Here is a 25811-nt window from a genome sequence, read left to right on the forward strand (position 1 = left end):
TGATTAAAGGAGACGGCATCAGTTGACGTTTGTGTCACTGTGTCAGAGGTTTTCAACTACCATCTCTTGGCACCCTGGTAAACATATTAGACTGTATTTCCATGGGGAGCGGTTAAAAAAAATCCTTATCATTTAAATATGTGAGCTATAATAACATTTCTTTGCTTTTGGTTTGTTTCCCTTTTGCAGATGGGAGTCCTTAAGCTGTTGCCTCAATGTTTGGCTGCAGCCCATGCTGTTCTGGGGGTGCACCCCTTTCCCCGACTTGATGTTCTCATTGTCCCAGCAGGGTTCTCAAGTCTGGGAATGGCCAGGTAATGACATCTATGTTTTTGTTAAGAGGTTGCAAGGAGTAGATTATAAAGAAATGCTGGAACGAGAGAAAAAATACTAGTGAACAGGACTACAGGTTTAAAATTAATACAGGGAGTGCAGAATTATTAGGCAAATGAGTATTTTGTCCACATCATCCTCTTCATGCATGTTGTCTTACTCCAAGCTGTATAGGCTCGAAAGCCTACTACCAATTAAGCATATTAGGTGATGTGCATCTCTGTAATGAGAAGGGGTGTGGTCTAATGACATCAACACCCTATATCAGGTGTGCATAATTATTAGGCAACGTCCTTTCGTTTGGCAAAATGGGTCAAAAGAAGGACTTGACAGGCTCAGAAAAGTCAAAAATAGTGAGATATCTTGCAGAGGGATGCAGCAGTCTCAAAATTGCAAAGCTTCTGAAGCGTGATCATCGAACAATCAAGCGTTTCATTCAAAATAGTCAACAGGGTCGCAAGAAGCGTGTGGAAAAACCAAGGCGCAAAATAACTGCCCATGAACTGAGAAAAGTCAAGCGTGCAGCTGCCAAGATGCCACTTGCCACCAGTTTGGCCATATTTCAGAGCTGCAACATCACTGGAGTGCCCAAAAGCACAAGGTGTGCAATACTCAGACACATGGCCAAGGTAAGAAAGGCTGAAAGACGACCACCACTGAACAAGACACACAAGCTGAAACGTCAAGACTGGGCCAAGAAATATCTCAAGACTGATTTTTCTAAGGTTTTATGGACTGATGAAATGAGAGTGAGTCTTGATGGGCCAGATGGATGGGCCCATGGCTGGATTGGTAAAGGGCAGAGAGCTCCAGTCCGACTCAGACGCCCGCAAGGTGGAGGTGGAGTACTGGTTTGGGCTGGTATCATCAGAGATGAGCTTGTGGGGCCTTTTCGGGTTGAGGATGGAGTCAAGCTCAACTCCCAGTCCTACTGCCAGTTTCTGGAAGACACCTTCTTCAAGCAGTGGTACAGGAAGAAGTCTGCATCCTTCAAGAAAAACATGATTTTCATGCAGGACAATGCTCCATCACACGCATCCAAGTACTCCACAGCGTGGCTGGCAAGAAAGGGTATAAAAGAAGAAAAACTAATGAATGACATGGTCTCCTTGTTCACCTGATCTGAACCCCATTGAGAACCTGTGGTCCATCATCAAATGTGAGATTTACAAGGAGGGAAAACAGTACACCTCTCTGAACAGTGTCTGGGAGGCTGTGGTTGCTGCTGCACGCAATGTTGATGGTGAACAGATCAAAACACTGACAGAATCCATGGATGGCAGGCTTTTGAGTGTCCTTGCAAAGAAAGGTGGCTATATTGGTCGCTGATTTGTTTTTGTTTTGTTTTTGAATGTCAGAAATGTATATTTGTGAATGTGGAGATGTTATATTGGTTTCACTGGTAAAAATAAATAATTGAAATGGGTATATATTTGTTTTTTGTTAAGTTGCCTAATAATTATGCACAGTAATAGTCACCTGCACACACAGATACCCCCCTAAAATAGCTCAAACTAAAAACTACTTCCAAAAACATTCAGCTTTGATATTAATGAGTTTTTTGGGTTCATTGAGAACATGGTTGTTGTTCAATAATAACATTATTCCTCAAAAATACAACTTGCCTAATAATTCTGCACTCCCTGTAGAAGTAAACTGTGAGGTGTTTGTTAGTTGTACAGCGAGTTGATGATGAAGAATTTATACTCTGCTAGTCGTTTTCATGTTTGCTTGTGGGTCCTCCAGTTTCCTTTCACGGTCAAAAGATTTGTTTGTTAGTGTAACTGTTAATTCTTTGACTGGCCAGTGAGTGAAGAAAAGCACTATATAGTACTGTGCTAAAGTCTTGAGCCACTCCTCATTTCTTTATATTTTGGTTACAAGAAGAAGACTGTCTTTTATGTTTTTTAAGAGCAGTCGTTCTCCAGGTTTTCTGAAGGTCTTTTTACAGTTTGTCTTTGGACACTGGCTGCTTTTTCACTCATTTGCAGTCCAGTCCTTGTACCTGAACATTTAAAAAAAAAGAAGAAAAAGAGGTGGCCTAAAAACTAAATACAACAGTTAAATATCATCTGTCATTGTTTAGGGCTGCATTTGAAAATTGATGGAATTGTGAATGCAGAAAAGTACTGTCCAATTTTGATCCACCATGCAATACCATCTGTAAAGCATGTGATTGGGAACTGCTTAATGTTTCAGCAATGATCCCAAACATAATCCTGACATAGCAAAAACACTCAATGAACCACTATCAGTCATGGATTGGCCTCCAGAGCCCTCATTCAAGACGCCTGGGGAACTATTCCTGATGACTACTTAAAGAAATGAGAAGAAATCCTGACTAAGAGTTCAGGTTGCATTAAAGAATAAAGGTGGTCATACCAAATATTGACTTTCAGTCTTGTTAGAACTGAACAATCTCAGCTTTTGAGTTATGTACTATATTTCCATGCTTGTCTGCACATGTTTTAATAAACCGCTTTCACCAGTTTACTCCAATTTCCATCAAAGGTCTTTTATTACAGCTTTTTTAAACTTATAACATTTGATTGGTTGACCACCTAGGAGCAGCAGAAACAACCTGTCAACACAGAAATGTCACACTGCTTCTCTGTAGTTCCTTTTTTACTTTCACAAGTTGCAAAACAAAGTTATTTGAGTAAAGTTGTTTGCTCACTAATGGTTGGTAGTTCTTTTGCAGAAGTTTCTTGATTTCTTCAACAATTAGCAGAATAATGCCGAAAAGCTGCAGAGGGGAACTGAAAGGTTGGGATTTACACAAGTGGATACTGTAGTCATACAGTATGATCCCCTGTTAATGTAAAAGAATATTATAGCAGTTATTTGGTTTCAGCGGAGTATTTTTTACTGTCATTTAATCTAGGTGTACGCAGACCAATCTATGGACGGCCATGTAAAAACTTGTGAAGAAACATCAAAGATTTCCCACAGCAAAGCGACAATCAAGCACTTGTTTTTTTAACTTCAACCTGCTGCTTCTGTTTTGGTTTCTACAGGCAAAGTGTTTCAGGGTTGCATGATTAATGGCACACTCCACATTTCGAAACCCCCTCGCTCTTTCTTAATCTTTTCTGTGGAGATCCTCCACATACGAATTCTTTCTGAATTAAAGACTCCAGCTTTAAACTTTGTTCAATCACTTGTCATCCCTCCTTTGTGCCCCCACATAACTGCTTCCAGCACGGGCCTGCAGGAGTTATGACTCGCATATGCATGGTGCTTAAAAAATGATGTAATTGTGTGGTGTTGTTGTCTTTTTAAGCAGGAAACATTAAAATAGCTATATTAAAGCAAATAAAAAGACTAACACAGAGTTTCAAAGAAGACTTCAGCCTCTTTACTAAGCATCTCCTTAAACCCCTTTTTCCTTACACTCTCCTCCTTATTCGTTGTCCATTAATTTGCCCTCGACTATTCTTTACTTTTTCTGTTCCCTCCCTTCCCTCATCCTGTTTCCAAAACTCAGAAACTCACCACCTCTTTTTGCCTCCATTCACTTTTCCATTCCAAACAGCTATTTCCTGAGATTTTTTCCAAAATTGTTATTCCAATTCTTTTTCACATAATTTAACCTTGGTGCTTTTTTCCCCTTGTTTCTTTTTTTCTTTCTTCCTTTGTTTTTCTTCTTGAACTCACAAGGCCGAGCCTGTGTGACTGAAAGGACCATACTAGGGATATCCCCTCTAACTGACATCATCATCAGTCAATGGGCTGCTCTGTTGCATCTTTGTTTTTTCCAGGATGTTTCAGGTGGTCCTTAGCCTCTCCAACTTACACTAGACCTGTGTGTATTTATGTTTTTATGCAGGGTTAGTAGTGGAGGTCTGGAGGCTGATGGGTGGTCACGAAGCCACAGGATGACAGATTTATTGTTTTGGACGCTATAGATAATAACCCTTCATGTATTTATTTCCTCTTCACCCTCAGCTTGTGTCTGTCCTTAGATCTGTTCCCCGTGCTCCATTTCCATATTTATTCTCCTTTTATTAGCTTAGTCTCCCCCCCTTTTTTTGTAATCCTTGTGTTCTGAAAATCAGATGTGTCCTGCTTCTGTCACATCTTTACCCTTCACTGCTTCTCTTTTCATCCCCCGACTTTCTGTTACTCTCTTTGCTCTCGTAATATTGCTCGATCTTCAAGGCTACTGTGTTTGTCGTCCTTGTCTTTCCTCTCCACTTGTGTGGTTGATCACATTTCGTGCCCTTGGGCATTCCCCAGAAGTCATAGTTTCATATTTTCTCTACATTCTTTAGGCTGTGTATGACATCTTTATAGATACAGCTGATTGCATCTAGTAGCCTTATAAGTTAAGCAAAACTTGGATATTAAAGTAAATTCAAGGTGATGAATGTTTGGGCCTTTAAAAAAACTATTCTAATTAAGTAAGCTGATCAGGGTGGTCGGTAAGCATCCTAGTGTCTGCGGTTTACAACCACAGTCTCTCTTTCTCTCTCCATCTGCTTTTATCCTCCCCTCTTTTACACTGCTATAGAAAAAGTGCCCCAGACAGGATATGAGCTCATACCTGGTTATGTAGTCTGCGTGATTTGCTGACGTTGTAGCAAAGTGTGGTCTTAATCAGAGCTATTTTAAGCAACAAAGCGGGACAAACGGGCAACAGAACAGACCTCATTCTCTACTTTGCATTTTTTTTAGTCTCTTTTTATCCAAAAACCCAGCGGTCTTTCATCCATGGAAAACATTCTTGCCCCCATCTTGTGAAAATGTGTCTCCCTGCTGTATTTATTTTGAATGGACATCAAGTGCTGACACTGAGGCTGTTCTGCCGTGGTTGTTGTTTGACGGATGTTTTCTTTTCCTTATGAGGATGGCTCCCAGGCACTTATCCCCTTTTCTCTGGCTGCTTAGGCTCCAGTTAGCTGCAAATGACAGAAGAGATTTAGGGCCTTCATTAAGCTTCAGACAGCACCTGCACTGACTCCCTATAAAACTCTGCATAGTTCTCAACCCAGTGTCAGACAACTGCATCCTCCCTTCAATGTTGGTGGTTCAGTCGTGGATGCCTCAACACATAACCGCAGGGTTGTGCTATAGAAAGGCTGGGAGGTCAACCAAAATGGAAGCGCAGATTGAGATGGAGATGAGAGAGACATGAAGAGGGTAAAGGCGGGGTTCACAACAGGCCAGCAGACCCCCAGGATGTGGGAGAGGATGTGTGGATTATTCCCAGCAACAAAAGCCATTAGCCCCTGGAAAGACTTCAGAGACTGGTGCTATTTAATCTAGAGATTGGGAGGTATGAGGGCCCCATTTGTTGGGATCAAGCCAAGCGCAGTTTTTGTGCAGTGCCCCAGTGGAAACAGCAGGAGCGGAGGGGCTATGGACCAGGGAGCTGTGGCAAGAAGGCATAAAGCTGTTGTAGTGTGATACTGAGAAGAGAGGGGAGAGGCGAAGCAGGGGAGGAATCACAGTGGCGTGAAGTTTTTATACTGAGATACGAAAGGGAGGGCAGGAAACTGAAGATTAAGAAGTCAAGTAAGGGCATGTCTGGACTCAAAGGCTGTACCACGTATGCTGTGTACCCACGAGGCTCTATGATTCACACACACAAAGCACTAGACTTGTGCAAATGTAGCTTTAAAGATATGAAGCCAGCAGCTCAAAGTATTTCCATAAGACTTTTTTTGTTTGTATTTTGTGCAACAATTTGGGTTCAAAAGCGTTGCAGGAGTTGTTGAGTTATGAACAGCCTGCTACCAGCATCCTGTACAGTACATACAAAACAGGATCATCTATTGCCTATTTGTATGTATTCCTGTTGTCTTCATGGCTGTTTCTTCAACAAACCAAGCTTTGACATACATTGTAGAGACACCGATGTGTTACCTCTCCCCATGTTATTAGTACAACCTTTAAGGCACTGAAGAGCCGATAAGGGAGAGGAAGACAAATACATGGTTAACCATTTATAGAGGAGTGTGGAGATGGATGAAGAGATGTCTGGGTTACAGTCAGTGAGCACATTAGGGGAATCCCTTAAAGTTAATTTGGCATCCAGTCAGGATAAAAAGTTCATTGTTCTGAGTGATTGAAGGACATGAGAATGGTGTAAACTAATGCCCTGAATATGATTGGAGTGGTCGTATTAAACCTTGCACTCTTTATTGAAAGCTCTGTATATATGTGTGTGTGTGTGTGTGTGTGTGTGTGTGTGTGTGTGTGTGTGTGGGCATTTGTACAGTGTTTTTCATTTTTTACCTTTCTTAGGTCATACTGTTTTTTCTCTCTTTGTTTTACAATTTGAATCTGTAATCTCTTCATAGCATCACAGTCACGTCATTTCTGACTGGGAGTGACAGGAAGGGCACGGCATTTCCTCTCACTCTTTGAAGCTGACGTCTGTGTATCCCAGAGTGCTGGCTTGACTTGCAGGCCTAATCTAAGATCAGCGTGCCCAAAAGAAGACATGTCTGACATCCCTTGGAGAGCTTCCGCACAAGCGTTGAAATGCGCCTTTTCACTAGTGTGGGTGATGTGGGTTTTGTTTTGCTTCAGTGTAGACAGGCAGATTCCTGTTCTCGTGTGTGTGTGTGAGTGTATGAATGTGTGCATTGTTCAAATAATGGAACAAGGATGTGTATTTACTGTACTGGCATGACGTCAGAGGAGACCTACACAGATGATGTGTAGGTTTGGACATTAAATGAGCCAGATCAATGTGCAGTACTTTGTTGCTGCTGTTGGCGTATTTTTGTTTATCTATTTATTTATTTAATGACAGGGAAAGCATGCCCCACATTCTCATATGAATGGCAAAAACTCCAGCATTACGTTTAACTTAATCCTTAATATATCTTACTTATTCTTGTTATTTAAACCATATATTTAGTTACAAAATAGCAAAAAGACTAAAAAAATGAAATGTTGAAAATGAGACCACTAATTGTATTGTGAAAAATATATTTTTATTTGTATTGAATTTCAATTTGATGACAGCAATGTCTTGACAGGAGACTGACATATGTGCGTCAATCGCAAAAAATGTGAAACATCTCAAGACTAGAGGAAATGGTCATCGAAGACTAGACCTGTTGAAGGGGAGGATGAATGAACTTGTGATCTTGTTGCCTTTAAAATGGTTGCTTTGAAGAAAGGGATCGGGTCTGTGACTACTTGCAGGCAGTTGCCATTTGAAAACAACTTTTGTGAGTGAAATGCATTAAGTCATGACTGACTTGTGGAGGCAGTCTTCCACCATCCTACTGTCAGTTTGCAATTACAGTTTGTAGCTGTCTAAAAAATCTACATGCAGAAATTAACTGACAGAAATAAAGCCATAAATGTATACATTTGAATTAGAAACTTCTCCACAAATAGTGCCATAGCTGCTGCTGGAAGCTTATTAAATGCAGAAGACATAGGCGTTTAGCAACTTTGCTTTTGTATATGAATATAACCAGAATAAAACCAGCTGTAGGGCAATAGGGTACTCAGATCGTTGAGTGCCATGTTGCAAAGAGATGTGCCGCTGATTTGTTGCACTCATCGGCACAGACTGACTCCGATTGATTACGATGTGTTAGCAATATGTCTGCATTTATAGATTAGACAACAACTATTTGCAAACCTTTACCAATCTGTCATTGAGTGATTGAAGTCAGTCTGAGTCAGACCATGATTGTTTGGAGACAAGTTTTCTCCTAAAAGTTGGCCTGTGGAGTTGCTCTTTGATCGAAAAGTGGTCACCCAGAATTTGAGAGTGTTGCACAGTCGGCCTCTCTGTGATGTGACGGAGAGAAAGAGATTATTCAGCAACGGTGTAAATAGAAAGACTGTGGAGGCGATGCAGTATAGAGTATAGAAATTTAAGGATCATGCTTCTCAGCCAAATTGAAGTTTGAGAAGTTTGTCATCATCGGTGCAGAAAGATTGAAGTAATCCAGAGAAATCTCTGTATACAGGGAATCAGACTGAGAAGTCTCAATCTCAGGATAGTCCCCATCAAAAGCAAAACACGTTACACAATTGCAAGCTAAAATTCATGCAAAAATAAAAACAGATATAACAAGATCTCACAATGTTGCCATCCTCGCTGCAAGCTGGTTCATTTAAAAACAGAAGGAAGATGTAAAATCGTCCTGCGGTCTTCCAAATCTAAATTTGTGTTTTTTGATATTGCTGATGGATAAATACTGTTTGTTAAGGAGAGGGATTATCTGGCTAGTTATCAGAGTGCACTTCAAGAGCTGTGATTCATGACGGCATGGGGTGTATGAGTTCATGTGGCATGAGTTGAATGAATTTGCACATCTGTCATTGAGTAACATATTGTGTGATTATATTTAGATGATGTCCTTTCCATGGAAAGCCTTGTTTATTTAAGCAAGAAAATACCAAATGACAGCAGCATGGCTGTAGTAAACAGGTCTGGCAATTAAGCTGACCTGCCTGCAGTACAGATCTGCCTCCTACTGAGAACATTCGGTGCATTATGAAATAAAAAATCCTGCAAAGGAAATTTCAGCCTGAGATCCAGGAACATGTGAGTCCGAGAGATCATTTAGTTTTCAAAACTTCCATTTAAGCGTATATTTTGTTAACATTTTACACAAAGTCCCATCTTTTTTAATCAACAGAGTTGTATTTTACACCGCTCCCTCCTCGTAGAGATGGGCTGCCTTAAGAAATGGGGGGAAAATGTTCAAGTAGTTAAACTGCTTGTTCCACTTGCAGTACAGCCAAACTAGGCAGCCATATAACTGTCACAGCCACAGCTGAAAATTATGACTGGTGTATACCTCTTGACCTCTTAGGCAGTAGAGGATTTTCAGCCTGACTTCAGTTGATTGCATTGTTTGTTTATGGCCTAGCAGGAAGTTACATTGGCGATCGGTCCCCGTTGTGAGGAAGTAGGGAGCTGTAGTGCCGGGGGGAGTTGGTACCCTCTGGAATAAAGTGCTCTCATTATAAGCCACATTCACCCATTTTCCACACATTTAAGCAGCACTTTATTCTGTGCTTTTACACACTGATGAATGCATGATAGACAATTCAGGTTTAAGCAGAGTAGACTGGCTAGAGCTGGTGCCCTGGACTGAACCTCTCAGTTGACGATCACTGTTTTTATTACTGTTTATTGTTGTTTTTTGAGTCTCTTTTTGATTAAGATGACTAGTAAATCTAAAATCTTAACCATGAATGAATTATTAGCGGTAAATTTCTCCAGCTTTATTTTCATGAAATGGTTGTTTGGAACAAAAGAAATGATTTCAACAATGTGACCAGGACTAATGGGATGAATCTCACAAAACTAACAGCTTTGGAAAAACAAAGCTGATCATTAAGGAAAGATCATTAACTTTGAGGAAAGGCATGCTGCTCGTTACCATCTTACATGATAAACAAATGAAATGCAACAGCAGAGCACAAAATGCAAATTAAAATGTTAAGATGTTAATCTTATTCTGTCCTAGTTTCCAGTATCTGCCTCAGTCTTTTGCCTCATTGCCAATGATTTCCTACCCTTTTGCACCCTTGCTAAATTGCACCTCCTGCCATCTTGTTAAGCTGTGCCATTCCCCCTTCTCTCTCTCTTCCTCCTCTCACTGTTTGTTCCCCAGTCTTCCCACTGCTTGTCCTTCCCTCTTCCTTCTGAGATCTCAGAGGATTTCTTGCCTTTCTGCTCTCCTCTCCAGTTTGATCTGCAGAGTAACTCTAGAAGTGTGTGATACAGACCTGCTCTTTCAGGAGACAACTAGGGGTTCAGGGTTGGGAGGGGAAAATGTGGGGGTTGGATTTTCTGGCACAGAAGACAGCTGTTAATCAAATAGTCAAGGATGAGGTGTTTCTTTCTTCCCACCTTGAGTGGATCTCCCTTTCGTCAATGGGCCTCACAAAAGAGCCAAGGGAGTCGGAGGAAAAAGCCAGCTCTGCATGCCTGCACCTGGACAGAAGGAGAGGGAGTGTTTTATGCATGCTTTTAAAGTGATTGCAAGTAGTTAAGACTTTTAGTTTCCCTTGCTGGTCTACTTACTTCGTGCTGAAAACACAGGCAGTTTCAAAGGTGACAGCCTGTTCTATCTGTCTCCCTTTGGCTCTTTGTTTCTTTTTCTTGGTCAGGACTTCCTCTTAATGCTGATAACAGTGTACAGCTTAGCAAGTGTCTTGTTATTGCAAGAATATTCCTTTCTAGTTATCTCGAGCCTCTCAGCTTCCCTTCCGCCCCTGTATATGAGTTTATCTGTGCTGCTACACTATCTAATCACAACTGAAGCATCCACCTTTTTAACTCTTTTTCTGCTTGACAGGAGAGCGCCCCACATTATGTTGTGAACATGCAGGTGGTTTTTTTCTGCAGGAGTGAACCTGAAACAATTTATTTACAGTACTTGTTGAATTTTACATTATGACCTAAATGTCCTGCTCCTTCTCGGGCTTTTATGTTCATCATAGAATGATCGATGATCGACGGTGTGCTTCTTTAGACTGTCCTCAGATGGGAACCTGCTGGCAACAGCTGGCATATAGTACTACATTTAACAGTAACACAGACACACTGTGCCATAACTCTGGATTAGAGGCTTTAGCAAGACAGGCCTGTCACGGCATACCCATTCTGTTAACGAATGGATGAGTCCAGTGGACCCATTCCCTCGAATGATGGATGGGTCCATTGTATGGCATAGGGGACAATGGAGCTGATCTTGGTGTGCGTCCTCAGGCGTGTGTGATAGTGGAACCCAGAGGCTGGGGGTAATTTCATTCTGGGCAAAGCCAGACAGTTTAATGTCCGTGGGTCCTCTGTGCTGAACTGACCAAAATGAGACATTTGAATCAAAGTGCTGTGAAATATCCCTGGTAATGCTTCTCATGTGTCGCTTTGCTTTTAGCCTCAGGGACTGGCTGCACTCTCAGTTGGTCTGTTAGTTGTCGTTGTCATGCTAGCAGCATGAAGCTGTGTACAGCGGTGTGTAAGTCTCTCTGGTCAGTCCACCATTTTGATCAAGACATGTCAATTATATGTTTTTGGAAATTCAGAACATGCTTTCTTGCTTTGTTGATCCTTGAGCAAGTTCAAATTTCACCCATGAGAATATTTCAATAAGACTTACTGGAGGTTGGATTTTCTTATGAACATTAAGGGTTTACTACAGGGGTTGACTACAAATCAAGATGATGCCCTTTTTCTTCTTCACTGTTTTATTTTCAAGTATCTTTTAGTGAAATACACTCAACAAAAATATAAACGCAACACCTTTGTTACTGCTCCCATTCCCCATGGGATGGACGTAGAGACCTAAAATTCATTCCAGATACACAATATAACCATCCCTCCCAAACAGTGGTCACAAATCAGTCCAAATGTGTGGTAGTGGGCACATCTGCCATATTGAGATAATCCATCCCACCTCACAGGTGTGCCACATCAGGATGCTGATCTGACATCATGAGTAGTGCACAGGTGTACCTCAGACTGCCCACAACAAAAGGCCACCCTGGAATGTGCAGTTTTGTCTCACAGCAAAATGCCACAGATGCCACAAGCAATGAGGGAGCGTGCAATTGGCATGCTGACAGCAGGAATGTCAACCAGATCTGTCGCCCGTGCATTGAATGTTCATTTCTCAACCATAAGCCGTCTCCACAGGCGTTTCAGAGAATATGGCAGCACATCCAACCGGCCTCACAACCGCAGACCTCGTGTAACCACACCAGCCCAGGACCTCCACATCCAGCAGGTTCACCTCCAAGATCGTCTGAGACCAGCCACCCAGACAGCTGCTGGAACAATTGGTTTGCACAACCAAACAATTTCTGCACAAACTGTCAGAAACCGTCTCAGGGACGCTCAACTGCATGCCCGTCGTCCTCATCGGGGTCTTGACCTGACTCCAGCTCGTCGCCATAACAGACTTGTGTGGGCAAATGCTCACATTCGATGGCGTCTGGCACGTTGGAGAGGTGTGCGCTTCACGGATGAATCATGGTTCACATTGTTCAGGGCAGATGGCAGCTGAGAATGTCCCAGTTCTTGCATGGCCAGCATACTCACCGGACATGTCACCCATTGAGCATGTTCGGGATGTGCTTGACCGGCGTATACGACAGCGTGTACCAGTTCTCACGAATATTCAACAACCTCGCACAGCCATTGAAGTGGAGTGGACCAACATTCCACAATTGACAATCTGATAGACTCCATGCGACGATGTGTTGCACTGCATGAGGCAAATGGTGGTCACACCAGATACTGACCGGTTCTGGGTCCCCAGACCCCCAATAGCGCAAAAAACTGCACATTCCAGGGTGGCCTTTTGTTGTGGGCAGTCTGAGGTACACCTGTGCACTACTCATGATGTCAGATCAGCATCCTGATGTGGCACACCTGTGAGGTGGGATGGATTATCTCAATATAGCAGATGTGCCCACTACCACACATTTGGACTGATTTGTGACCACTGTTTGGGAGGGATGGTTATATTGTGTATCTGGAATGAATTTTAGGTCTCTACGTCCATCCCATGGGGAATGGGAGCAGTAACAAAGGTGTTGCGTTTATATTTTTGTTGAGTGTATTTCGTATTTACAAAATTTTAGTAAATTCTAAATTGGCATGGCTGCAGCTCTTCCTATTAACAACAATGAATCCTAATTTGAGCTACATACATCTGAAAGTTTTTTTTAAATGTTTTTGTCGGTAGTTTGATTTATGCACGAGTTCTCCATAATCTAAGCGATTTAAAGAATAGTTTTTTTTAAGGGTAGTTTTCATCTTATTGTCATTAAATTCCTTGAAAACATCTGAATCAAGAATAGGGTGAGGTTGTTGAGATTAAAACAGATGCATCATATAACCTGTGACATAATCCCCTTTTCAAAGTAATGGCTAAGCCACTCGTGGCTTTACATTTTCATAGGAAATGAAAAATAAATAAAATAAAAGCAGTGACTCATTGACACTTTCAAACATAAATGAAATTGCAGTATATAAGTCAAAAGCAGAGTTTTTCTAACAAACAGTTCTAATCCTAATAATTCTACCTTGAAAGAGAATATTTGGTGTGACCACCTTTATTTCACAGCACTGCCTGAACTCTTTTAGACAGGTTTTCTTCCAATTCTTTAAAGTAGTCTTCAGGAAAAGTTCTCCAGTCTTGAAGAACATTTTAGGCTTTTCATTGGATGTTCTTTGCCTTTTTTTCCCTTTTCTCTCATGAATGTTGAAATCCAGGCTCTGGGAATTCCAGTTCCATTTCTATCCAGGTGTGCTTTTACTACATTCGCACTGTGTTTGGGATCATTGTCATGCTGAAAAATGATGCTGTTACCAATCAGATGTTTTACAGATGGTATTGAATGGTGGATCAAACTCTGATGTTACTTTTCTGTGTTGACAAGATCTCAAACACCACTGGCTGAAATGTAGCTCCAAACCATAACAGAGCCTTCACCGTGTTTTATAGATGGCTATAAACAGTCACTGTTGTACATATCTTCCGATCTTCTCTGTATATGTTGATGGTCATTTGAACTAGAACACTCAAATTTGTATTCATCTCTTCATTAGACCTGTTTCCACTCACTTTCAGTTCAGTGACGCTTCACTGAACAGTAGATGGACCAGTTGAATGTCCAAATATGTCTCTCAAATATGTCCTAGTAAGGGCATTACTTTCAGAGGAAACACTTTTTAAGGAACCAGTGCAAAGCATACTGAGATATGCCAAATTTGTGGGTCTTCAGAAATCATCTTGTTGGTGCAGAAATACTATTTTATGTATGCATGGCATTTTTACTAGATTTAACTAAAGGAATTGGAACTAAAATTGTTTTTTAAGACTGCTAGTAACAATGTGCCTAAAGATACAGTTTCTGTTATGTGGAAATACCACACTGGTTCATTGCTTGAAATAGGTGTCTTGTTTATGCTTGAATGAGTCATAGGTCAGTGTTAAGTGGCTTAACAAACAACAAAAGTCATTCCTTTGAAAGTGGTGAAGGACTGGACTGAAACAAAAAAAGAAAAAAAAAACAACTTTGAAAGAAATTCAGAAAGAGCACTATAAATTACAGCAAAGTTTGGTGCCTTGGAAGCAAAGATAATATAAAGAAATAAGGGCTGGCTCAAGACTTTTGCACAGTTCTGTACATGCTGTATCATCACACTTTTTAAATGGTTTAGGTCTTCAGTAAGAACCACTGCCCCTTTTTCTTCATATATCTCGCCTTGGGATATGCATGTCAAAGTTAACAAGAAATATAACCCTGTATCCTGACCCTAACCCTCGCAAAAGGCCGTGGCCATTCTTTGACGTCGTAAAGATCCAAGAGTGAAAAGAAGCACTGTTACAAACTGAGCATTTAGCATAGTCTGAAGCCTGAGCCTTTTGCTAATACTCATTGTCTGAAAACATGTTGAAAACACCAGAATCAAATACAAGTTAAGGTAAATCGTCCACTTTAAGTCTGAGATGGGCTGGGAAGGTGTAAGGAGGCAGGCCGATCATTGATTGATTTGGCCTCTTTATCACCAACTTTATTGTTCAACCATTCTGCTTTGGATTCAATTTATTTGGGCCACTTTTGTCCTTAGTGTTAAGATCACGAGGTAACAACTATTAATAGTACAGTGCAGTGATTATATTTTCTTTTGTTAGTATATATGTGAAACATAAAACATGTTTCATCTACGCTATAGCCCTCAGTTGCAGTGTTTTGTCTCAAGGGTACGCAGCCTGGTCAGGTGGCAACCCAAACCCTCTGCAGAAAAAAACAGCTCTGCTCGTTGGCTAATTTCACTTCAGTCTCGCCCTAATCCATCTTTCCATTCTGTCAAACACTTCTTATATAGCCTCGGAGCACTGAGTGGTCTCACTTTCCATCTCCTCACTGTCTCATACTCTTACGTTACATAAGATAGAAAAAAAAAGCAGTCTATTTATTACCCTGCAGGCAAGAAAATGTCTCAAATTATAATTCTGTGAAATAGACTTGTCCTGTCTTTTTCATTAAGGCGGAAGTGGAAGCTAAAAGAGGGTTCTGAGTGCTGTGTGTGAAGAGCGATGGGGTTTGGATGCAAGTAGCTACAGTCATAGAGGAATGTGGGTTATGTCATGTAGGTAAATGTTACGTCAGGCTGACTGACTGATTGGTCTTTAGTGCTCATCAACACATTGTGCATGTCCCTTTTAAATTTATAGAATTGAAGAACAAGCAGATTATTCCTATCTTTGCATTAGCCACACTAGCAAATTTCTCATGTCTAATTTTCCATTAGTTTTGAGTGTATGCCCACAGATTAGTGTTATGTCAAAATTGGTTGAGTGACAGCCGGAGAGTTTGGAAACTTTGACAACAATTTTAAATCAATAAACAGGGACAGAGTATCACTTGGTATAGGAGATACAAATTTTGAGGGCTGGACACGTGCATATCTTGGAAACAATCTTGTCCTTACTGGGAAAGGGACTTGTGCTGTTGTGGAGTTGGTAGCAACTGAAAGTGAATTTCACTCCAATGTTATGTGATATAGTGAGTAATTTAACAAGTAAAATGTGGCATATTACTCTTTCTGTATAATGTCCCTAACACTGAATATAGCAACTTCTGCAGAAGTGTCTCAGATTTGGGTTCAAACATGTGTGAAAAAAGTCCAAGATTTGTTGCCAGCCAATAACTCTCAAGGAGCGATACTGAGACTCATAGAAAAGGGGTTAGAATTAATTAGGTACCAGTGTTATTTTACTTATATTTCAGTAGTTCAGCCCACCAGTCAGAGCAGGCTAAGCTTTATGGTAGCAGAAACTAAACTAGACAGGTGCTAAAGTGGAGTGTTTCAAACTTACGGCTTATTTAGATTTCTGCAGCGAATCTTTGAGGAGCCTATGATGTAATCTGTGTAAGTGGCAGATGCTGTTACTGGCATTCATGCTTTTGTGTGGTGTTTTATGTGTTAATTACATTGTGGTCATGTCCCGGTGTTTTATATCCAGTGCAAGCCATGATAGAAACATATTAAATGCTGGTACTTTTTCCCTCCTGGGTCCCCACTCTTTGTTGTGGTCAGTTTTGGGTTTTTTCTTCTCAATTTTTAGAGGCAAATATACCGTTGTGGTCAGAAGTTTACACACACTCATCATGGGTATGACTCTCATGGTAATTTGGGGCTTTTAATGATTTCTTTGAACTGATCTTTTTCCACTGTTGAATGATTGTACAGCATGCATCTTTAATAGGTTTAAAAAAGAGAGAATTTGCATTACAAGTTTGAATATATTTAGGATTTTCTCCAAGCCACACAGGGTCAAAAGTATACATCACTTTCAGTACTTACTTTTATTAAGAACAATTTAGTAATTTTATTATTTGTATTACCAACTAATAGTTGGTAAATGCTTGTGATAGCCATCAGCAATAATTCTGGCTATTTAACCTGGCAGAATTGGTAGAGTTCATTTATATTGGTTGCTTTTGCGGCACAGACACAGTTTTTACGTATAGTACAGATTTTCAGTAGAGTTAGAGTCATGGCTTTCGGAAGACGATTTCAGAAGCTTCATATTAGACTGTTTCATCCATCCCAAACCTGTTTTGATGTGTGTTTGGAATCATTGTATCCAAGTTTTAACCATCTAGCTGTTGATTTGATGTGAAGTTAAATACTCTGGAGGTAGTCACCTTTACTCCTCCCAATATACCTCTTGTCATTGTGGCAAAATAACTCAGTCTTTGTCTAATTGGACTATCAACTTCTCACCAGGATCCATTTGGCCTGTTAATGTGGGCAGCTGCAAATTGCAGTCGAGCTTGAAGGTGCTTAGCAGGTGCTTCTTTCTTGGTTGATCCATGGGAATATAAAACTCGCATCATTGTGGAACGTGATGGCGGTGTCCCTGAAGTTCTTGAAGAGAACCTGTTCCTAGTAATTCAGTTCCTTGCAATTGTTAGTCTGCCTGCTTATTGGTTCTTGCACTTGCGCTACAGTTGATTTCAGTTCGTGTGTCCGAGGAGAAACATAGTCTGCAGTGTGGATATGGACTTTACTTTTATTTGACTTTTATTACTTTTTTTTTTTACTTTTAGTCCACAAAAGGATGAGAATGCAATGGTGAAAGCATTAAAGCTGAGTGAATGCCCAGCACAGCAGCCAGACCCTGAACTTCAACAAGTAACAAACCGATGAACAGTCAGGCTGCAGCCTCAATTTGTACATGTTCATGTTTCTAAAGCAGAATCACTGTGGCGATTGCTTTAAAGTCTCTTTGTGCTGGTTTTCATCTTTGCTTTGTGATGTCAGCTTTGTGTGTCCTATATGTGTGTCCTTATTAGGATAGGGATTTGTGTTGGTGTGTAGAACTGTAGCCTATAGTTTGTTTGTTTTTTGTTAAATGGTGCATATCAGGTCTTTTTACAGCGTAACATGAAAGTAATGTAACGAGTATACAAATTACTTGCTCTTGGGAGTAATTAAGGTACTGCATTACTTTTAAGTGTTGTGTGTAATATGTTTAGTAATTTTAGAGAAATAATTCCAAAACTGATTGCAACAAAGTGAGGAAATACATTCAACATGCACAAACATTTGACCACACAGTATAGATTCAATTTGCAAAAATGTATTGTCTTTGATGTGCTGCTTAGAAATGGTGCTGACTCTCAAAGGGGAACCAATGAGAACCCAGTGAGATACGGAATCGTATCGATAAGCGATATCAGTAATGGAATTGGAATTGCTAAATTCTTATCAATTCCCATCCCTAAGTATAAGATAATAATTTGAAGCAATCAAAATAAAATTTTAAGTTGTGAGCATTACATAGGTTGTTTAAATTTATCATATTAAATAAATTACATTAGAAGACACAAATCCCTTGGGCTTGCCTTAGGAAGGTGTAAAAAATCTGTCAAATCAAACATGCAGAGCTACCCACCATAGTTAAATTAAATTCAATTCAATTTTATTTATATAGCGCCAAATCACAACAGTCGCCTCAAGGCGCTTAATTAAAGACTGCTTGTGAATAAGACAGCAGCTGAAAGTAGCTTTTCCAACTGCATTGCATTAAGATAGTGTTGGACTGCAAAAGTTTGATATTTTGTAAATTGTGATATTTGGATATGATTAGATACCACATGTTGCCTCTACAGGTGATCTCTAGGAAGTATCAAATTATCCCTTTAGTGACATTCATGTTAATTTTTGCTGTTTGGGTTAATGTATTTTGGTTGCCTTGGAACAATAACCCACAAACCCAATAGGTGTCCATAGTGTTTTTAATATCCACTCAGAAACACACTCTTAAGAACATTCCTCTGGGATGACATCACTTTTGAGGCTCTGAATTAAACAAAGAACAAGCTGCACTGTGGATTGTTTTTACTGTAAAGGGAGGATGGATCAGACATCTGCTCTCCCTTTCCAGCTGTTACGCACTGAAAGGAGATTTGCTGAAAGTATGTGGGTGAGTGTTGATGTGGTCTACATTTGGACTTCTTGCTTGTTTATGTGTGTGCTCTGCTATGCCCACAGGTTATATTACTTTATTGCATCTACAAGCAGATTTCTATTTGTCGATTTCATTAGGTGACTCTCTGGCATGGCATCCAAGACTGAGTATAAGCACTTGACAACAACTAGAGTCTAACCTTGAAACGTGTCACTCATTCCTTATGCGCCGGCACTACAAAGCCTAATTTTCCCCTAACTTGAGGCACAGAGTCGCCTCCTTGTTCCTGATGACCTCTGATATTTTTTTCTGCTATTTATTTTCAGAGTCTGATGCGATGATGTGTTTGTGGGTGGGACAGCTCTCTCGGGGCCCCAGCCTGGCCCTTGTTCATGTGATCAGGCCCTACATGGAGTGGCATTTGGCCTGGCCCTGTGGGGCCCCGTCTGGGAGCAGTGAGCTGATCTGCAGCCAGCCTAGAATGCCAGACATTTGAAGTCAGACTTGTTAAAAAAGAACAGAGGGTGGTAGGAGTTTCGTCAAATATGCCCCTGTGTCTGAAATAACCCACAAACTGTCCGAGATGAAGGGAAAAGAGACAAAGCTTATTCCCATAAGCTGACATTAGGAAGCACAGCCCTGCAACCTTTGCTTGGACAAGCTGTAATTTGTCTTATATGTGTGTTTTTCCACAGGTCTCACAGGTCTGATAGCATGTCTTAGTGTTTGTTTCAATATGTGAACAAAGTGTGTAACATCATCTGTGCTATGGAGATTGAGCAGCTTAATAGTTATCATGGAGAGGATACTGTGACAAACAACAGGGTTTCAATATTTCAATAAATATCTATCAGATAATGTTTTCATTTAACCTTCTTTTTTTACCCATTTTCACAAATTCTTTTCAGTCTCTGTGTCTACAGTCTTTCATTCACACATGCAGGATCAACACTCTGTTCTCATCATCTTTTTTCCACATCGTTGTGTCTCATGGGGCTGTTATACTGGTGTCCCAGCTATGGGCTGAGCTGGACTGGGGTTGTCAATTATAGAACTATGATAGGGCCCTTGCTGCATTATGCATGGAAGTGTCCCGCTGGTGTAAAAAACGGCCTACAGCCAGGAACAGGGGATGGAGAAATGAAGGGATGAATAATGGATGGAGAGATGGAGTAGCAAAACACTATTGCAATCTGTGTCTCACCAAATTGAAGACTTGCCCTGGCTCACACCTCTGAAACTCAGGGCCAAGTAACCCTGGGTGACTCAGAGTCACAAGGTTGTCATGTGAGAAAGCACAGGATGGCTTTAACCAGCCTTGAATTTTGTGTCAAGGACCCAGTAGGGTACTGCCATCAGAAAGGTCAGCAAAGGTCATGTCTGTTATTTTATGTGCAGATAGCCTCGCATCATGATCATATTTGTTTAACAACCTCTGGAAATTAATTAATTACATCGTTTGGAAGCCCTTGCGTATTGTCTCTGAGTCGTTTAATTATCAGCTAAGAAAAGTTATATTTCAAATCTAATTAAATGTCAGAAAGTATAACTCCATGCCTTTAATGCATTGTTCAGAAGAACATGATTAAAAAGGGAAGACCAGTGAGTAGAGTTAAGCCTTATTACACCCAAAGGGCAATGTGTTGTACAGCTAGCAGTCAATTAAAAAACAAATGAAGATCACTGCAGACACAAAACGGGGGCAACAAGTATGAATTAATTTACATAAAGATATCCAAGGCCCAATCAAACCTTCCATCATCAAACATTAACCCATTAATGTTCACAGAGGACATTTTATAGTTTCACACCACTTTTTTCAGTTATTAGACTCAAAGTCTTTTGTGTTTTATCATTTTAGGTGAAAATGATAGTGGAAGTGGAAATGACACAAGATGAGAAATGCAGGTATAGATGTAGTCCAGGTAAACTCATTTCCTCTTCCTTCCTTTTATGTGCTTCAGACACTACACGAACACACACACACACGAAAACACATGCACACGGAGAAAATACAGCCCAAAGCCAGCTGCTTGTTTACCAACATTTTTAGTCCTTGAAATGCTGGTGCAGGTGTATTTTTATTCACGTATCTGGTTTGTTGCAGTTGGCCACTGTAAATCTTACAGGGAGGCACAGGAGAAGAGGTGCCTCAAGTGACATATGGCTAAATCTGAGAAAGATTCATTATTCATGAGGTGATTGAATTAGTACATTCAACTGACACTGAGAGGCCGCGTTATGCGTAAAGGAAATGAATGCTAACGTTCCAAAATGTAAGATGTCACATGCAGCCAAGTAACTAAGCCCTTTATGTAGAAGTCCCAATCTGTTTTATTTGGCATATACAAGTTGTACCCAAGTTAATTTTAGAAAGCCTGAACAGGAAAAAAAACAGCATTAAGTGGATTTTTTGGAAAATTGGATTAAAATCTAATTTAGAGGTCGGTTTGAAATGTGACTACAAATGTGTTTCTTCAGATATGTCTAAGTGGTGATGTACTAGATATGTCTCTTCTCTTTTTCTTTTTTTTCAAACCTTTTTTGAATTGTCGATAATAAAAGAAACATAAAAAACACTTAACACAGCAATAGAGAGCATAAATCAGGTAGAGATAGTTTAGAACAAATTTGCATACAACAAAAAGAAAGTTTTCATAGGACACTATGCACTCATGTGAAAAACTAACCCTACTATCATAGGACTTTGGAGAATTAGGAGCAGGGGGGTGTTGGTAATCTTAATTGATCATCAACAAGTGTAAGCACCTCTATAAAAGCAGACATTTTGCCAGTTTGCTGGTCTGGAGCATTCAGGTGTCTGTTAACACAGTCTCACAATCTTCCCAGGAGTGGACAACCCTGCAAATTCATCACAAAGTCAGGCTGTGCAATACTGACATAATAAATAAGCCAAGAGCTACTCTCAGAGCTCAGACTCTAGTCCTCAGTTAGCATGTTAAATGTTAAAGTTATGACATACAATTACGCTTGTATGAAAGGGTTGCCAGGTTAAAACCTCTCAAAAAAGAATATGGAAGCATGGCATGGATTTGCAAAGATGCATCTGAACAAACCTTATGACTGAAGTAATGTTCTTTGGACAGAGCAGGTCAACATGGACGTGTGTGGCCGTGTTACCAAACATAACAACACAAACATCTCATGCCAGCTATCTAACACTGTTATTGAGGGGTGACATTTTGGATTTGTTTTGAAAAAGTGAAAAATAATAAAAGGAACACATAGAAAACATGTAAGGAAAAAGATCACACTGGATATCTATACTGACATGGACTGGATAGTGTGTTAGGAACAATAGGATGCCACATTGTTTGATGACAATAGAAATGATCAACCTACACAGGGTTGAATTCAAAGACATCTGGAAAATCAAAGTGAATGGGACAACGCATGGTGTCCTGGGGGTTGTCCTCTCTTATCTACACCTGGGCATCACTGAGCTCCATAATGTCCCAGTGGTGTTCTATTGGAATTAGGTCAGACAAGTGTTAGGGGCCAGCTAATGGTACCAATTCCTTCATCCTCCAGGATCTGCCTGCATACTCTCGCCACATGAGGTCGGGCGTTGTTGTGTTGTCCTGATACCTAGCCTGGGGAGGTTTGTAGGTCCCTGCATGGATATGGGTTCCCAGAACACCACTGACCAAAATTGATCATGATGAAAGATGTTAAAGGCACCACAATGTTCTCCACGACTTCTTCAGACAATTTCACATTTGCAACATGTGCTAAAGGTGAGCCTGCTCTCATCTGTAAAACGCACCAATCGGGCTCCATGGTACTTGGCAGTGAGCGCAAGGCCCACTAAAGCATGCCGTGCCCTCAGGCCACACTCATGAAGTCGGTTTCTGATTGTTTGGTCAGAGATATTCATACCAGCGGTCTGCTGTCCTGGAGTTGGACTACCTGTGCAGCCTCTGTAGGGTCCAGGAATCACCTCGTACTACCAGTAGTGACACTGAGCCTAGCCATTTGTTACAATGGTCCAGTCAAAGTCCAAATCTCAAACTGATTAAACTGCTTTGGTGGGACAGTAGAAAGCTGTGCACAAACCTCAATGAATTGATGCAATCTTGTAAAGAAGAGTGGGACGAAATTCCTTTGTAAATGATGTGATAGACTGTTAAAGTCATACAGGCTTTATTCTTTTTCATTACTGATGGTTATACAAGCTCCTGAATGATGGAGTGTTTCTTTTTCACGGGAATGTAGCTAGTTTTTGGTTGTTTTTGTGTAAATCTTTAAAATTCTGATAGATATACAAAAAGGTAGGGCATGAAAACAACAAACGGTCTGGGCCAGTTTTGAGCTCAAACTCTTCCACCAAAGACAAGACCTTGAAACATGTTATAAGCGTTGCCAAGTGACCTTCAGGGTTATCCTTTTCTCATTCATACTGTGGTGCCATTTTGATGCAGTTCTTCAAGAAAAGGCTGAAAGTTTGGCTTTCAAGTTTGCCAGTCTCTTTTTATGAATATAATTTCTTAATAAGATCAAGTTTACAAAAAATTGTAACTTTGTCCTTCTCATTGTCCTCAAAACATCAGGGAGACCTGTTATGCTTATTTCCAGTTCCATGATTTTATTCCTGGACTGTATGGTTCAAGGTCCAAACATTCATTCCTCATTATGTACTAGGCCTTTGTCCAGCCCCTGAATTCATGCAGTGTCAGAAACAGGACATTTCCGCTCCTTTCCCTTTAAAGCTATCCTCTTTTTAAGCCAACTTTTTTCCGACTGGCTGCTATTCAAACAGAAGGTTTGAATAGTTTGCTCTTGTGGTAGTTCTGTTGTGCATAAGCTGATAAATGAGTTTGTCATTTGAATTTCTAGTAGTATTTGTAATTTTCTGTAGTCTTGCAGTATTATCACTCTGTGTTTTGTGATTGATTGCAGTTGTTAGTGAAATCAACAGTTTCAATGAATAGCTTCTTTTTAAACATAATGTGCAATTAAAACAGTTTACTTACAAATTATTGTGAGGCTTTGTTTCTAAACAGCGCTGAAAATGTACAATACATATCAGGTACAGCCATTCATCCCTGCAGCAGACACTAGACTCAGATGTTTTGTGGGCTTAAACGATGCATACACATGTGCAGGTAGTACATATACATGAATCTGTATGGAGGTCTTACCATGCATGTATTCATGACAGGTCCCCAATGTCAACTAATGTCAGTCAGTGTATCAGTGAACGTGAAAGATGCTGTTGTTGCTCATCACCACCATGGTGGGGTGACACTATTTGTCACTGTAGTGATGGATTCCGTCTCCCTCAGAGGAACATGTGCAAGCGCCGTCTCTGAAAGGCTGTCTTTGTTTTTCACACTCACTCACTCACACACACACAAACACGGTGCTGTAACTGACAACAAAGGCGTGCTTATCCAATTGTGGGGGAATAAGATTAAGCTACAAAGAAACTCATATGCTAATGTTAGCATCTCCTGCTCCAGTGAGAGCCTTTGTTTGTGTAATCAGGAATAACATGGAATTAGATTTGAGATGCTGTCTCGGAAATGATGCTCATAAGACCCCATTGTATGATGTTGACATGTTCCTAAATAACTGAAGGGGAGGGCCTGCTTTCTGTCTGATGTAACAATCCCCTGGGAAATAAAGAGTAGTTGTGCTGTTCAGATATCTGATTTTGTTTTCCTCTAAACAGGCTGTGTGGCAGACCCGGCCTAAGCTATGTCTTTACTCACTGTTTTCCTTTATAATTGACTTAGCTTGTCACCATAATTAGGTTATGGCAAAGAAGAAATAACTCCTCTGTCATCTGGTGGTTTAAGATTGTAATCTTTCCTTGATGAGAGCATCTCATTTTACAGCTTACTGTATTTCATCAATAGCAGCAATATGGAGTCTTAGTCTTACTGTCGACCCAACAGGTCAACCAGTTGCTGCTGTTGTGTCTCAGAAGTTGAAAGTAAGGCCACTCTGCATGGGGCAAATGCAATAATGTGTGGTCTACTAAGCCACACATTATAGCATCTTTAACATATTTGTCACATGAGTGGGGTGGTGTGGCCTTTTGAAAAGTGCTTTTCACTAGGACCTGCAGTTTGCCATAAATTCTCCCACCGGTGTCAGGTCAATGGTGGTTGGGACGCTTAAAATCTAGCGAGTGTGAAAGGAACTCTAGACAGTCCGGTGTTGTTGTATGAGCCAGGAGAGAGGGAGGCCATTCATTCGCACCTCTGTGACCCCTCTCTCATTCTTCTGAAGAAGAATAGCCTGCCTCTCACGCACAGTCAGCCCTAAGCCCCTCGGGGCATCAACAGCCTGTTACATAAGAATGAAGTAAAGAATGCTCCAAAAAAGTCTTCAGCCATGACCTTGGCTTTGATAGAGCCCTGTGATTGGTCCTGCTCTACTAGTGCAAAATCACTTATTTATTCCTGTGATACCAAGCTTGATATGGATGTTGCTGAACCTGTAATAGCAACGACTAGCTTGTATTATCTGTTCATGATGAAAAGTTCGATTTTCAATCAAGTACAGATACTATAAAGGAACGTGCAAAAGTCTTGAGCCCTACATTTCTTTTTATATTGCTAGGAAAATGGAAAGTAGGTGCTGCAATTTATTGACGTGTACAGAGTTTATAAAATTCTGACAAGCCTGAAAGTCAATATTTGGTGGGACTACATTTGCTTCTTTTTTTCCTGTTTCTTAATAACATGTAATCAGAAAATATTCACAAAACTTGTCTGTGAAGGTTCTCAGTCATCCAGGTCATCGTAGTCAAAGGAGCTGCAACTTATCTTAAGGATAAAGGTCACTCTTTCGAGGATGCCAATGTTCACATTTTGGACAGAGAGGACAGATGGTTTGAAAGAGGAGTGAAAGAAGCCATCTATGTCCACTGTGAGCGACCATCTTTGAACAGAGGCGGGGGTTTACGACACCAACTCTCTGCCATCTATAATCCAGTTTTGAGATCCCTTCCCAGACGCCTTAACGCCCACTCACATCCTGGGCCATCTGACCTCAGGAATTCGCATGATAAGGTGGGGC

At 40.6% G+C, this 25811-nt stretch overlaps 1 protein-coding gene across 2 annotated transcripts in view; it reads left to right on the plus strand.

Annotated features, from left to right (window-relative positions):
• Positions 1-25811, plus strand: part of aopep (aminopeptidase O (putative)) — a 90660-nt gene that overhangs the window by 6185 nt on the left and 58664 nt on the right. For both annotated transcript variants that reach the window (XM_085475706.1, XM_085475707.1), the window contains exon 6: positions 190-314. In XM_085475706.1, coding sequence (XP_085331832.1) covers positions 190-314 — 125 coding nt within the window. The remainder of the gene's footprint in view (positions 1-189; positions 315-25811) is intronic.

This window comes from Copadichromis virginalis, linkage group LG12 (assembly GCF_057382275.1).
Source record: "Copadichromis virginalis isolate Kocher_CV1m ecotype Utaka linkage group LG12, C_Virginalis_male_GT1.1, whole genome shotgun sequence".
NCBI classification, from domain to species: Eukaryota; Metazoa; Chordata; class Actinopteri; order Cichliformes; family Cichlidae; genus Copadichromis; species Copadichromis virginalis.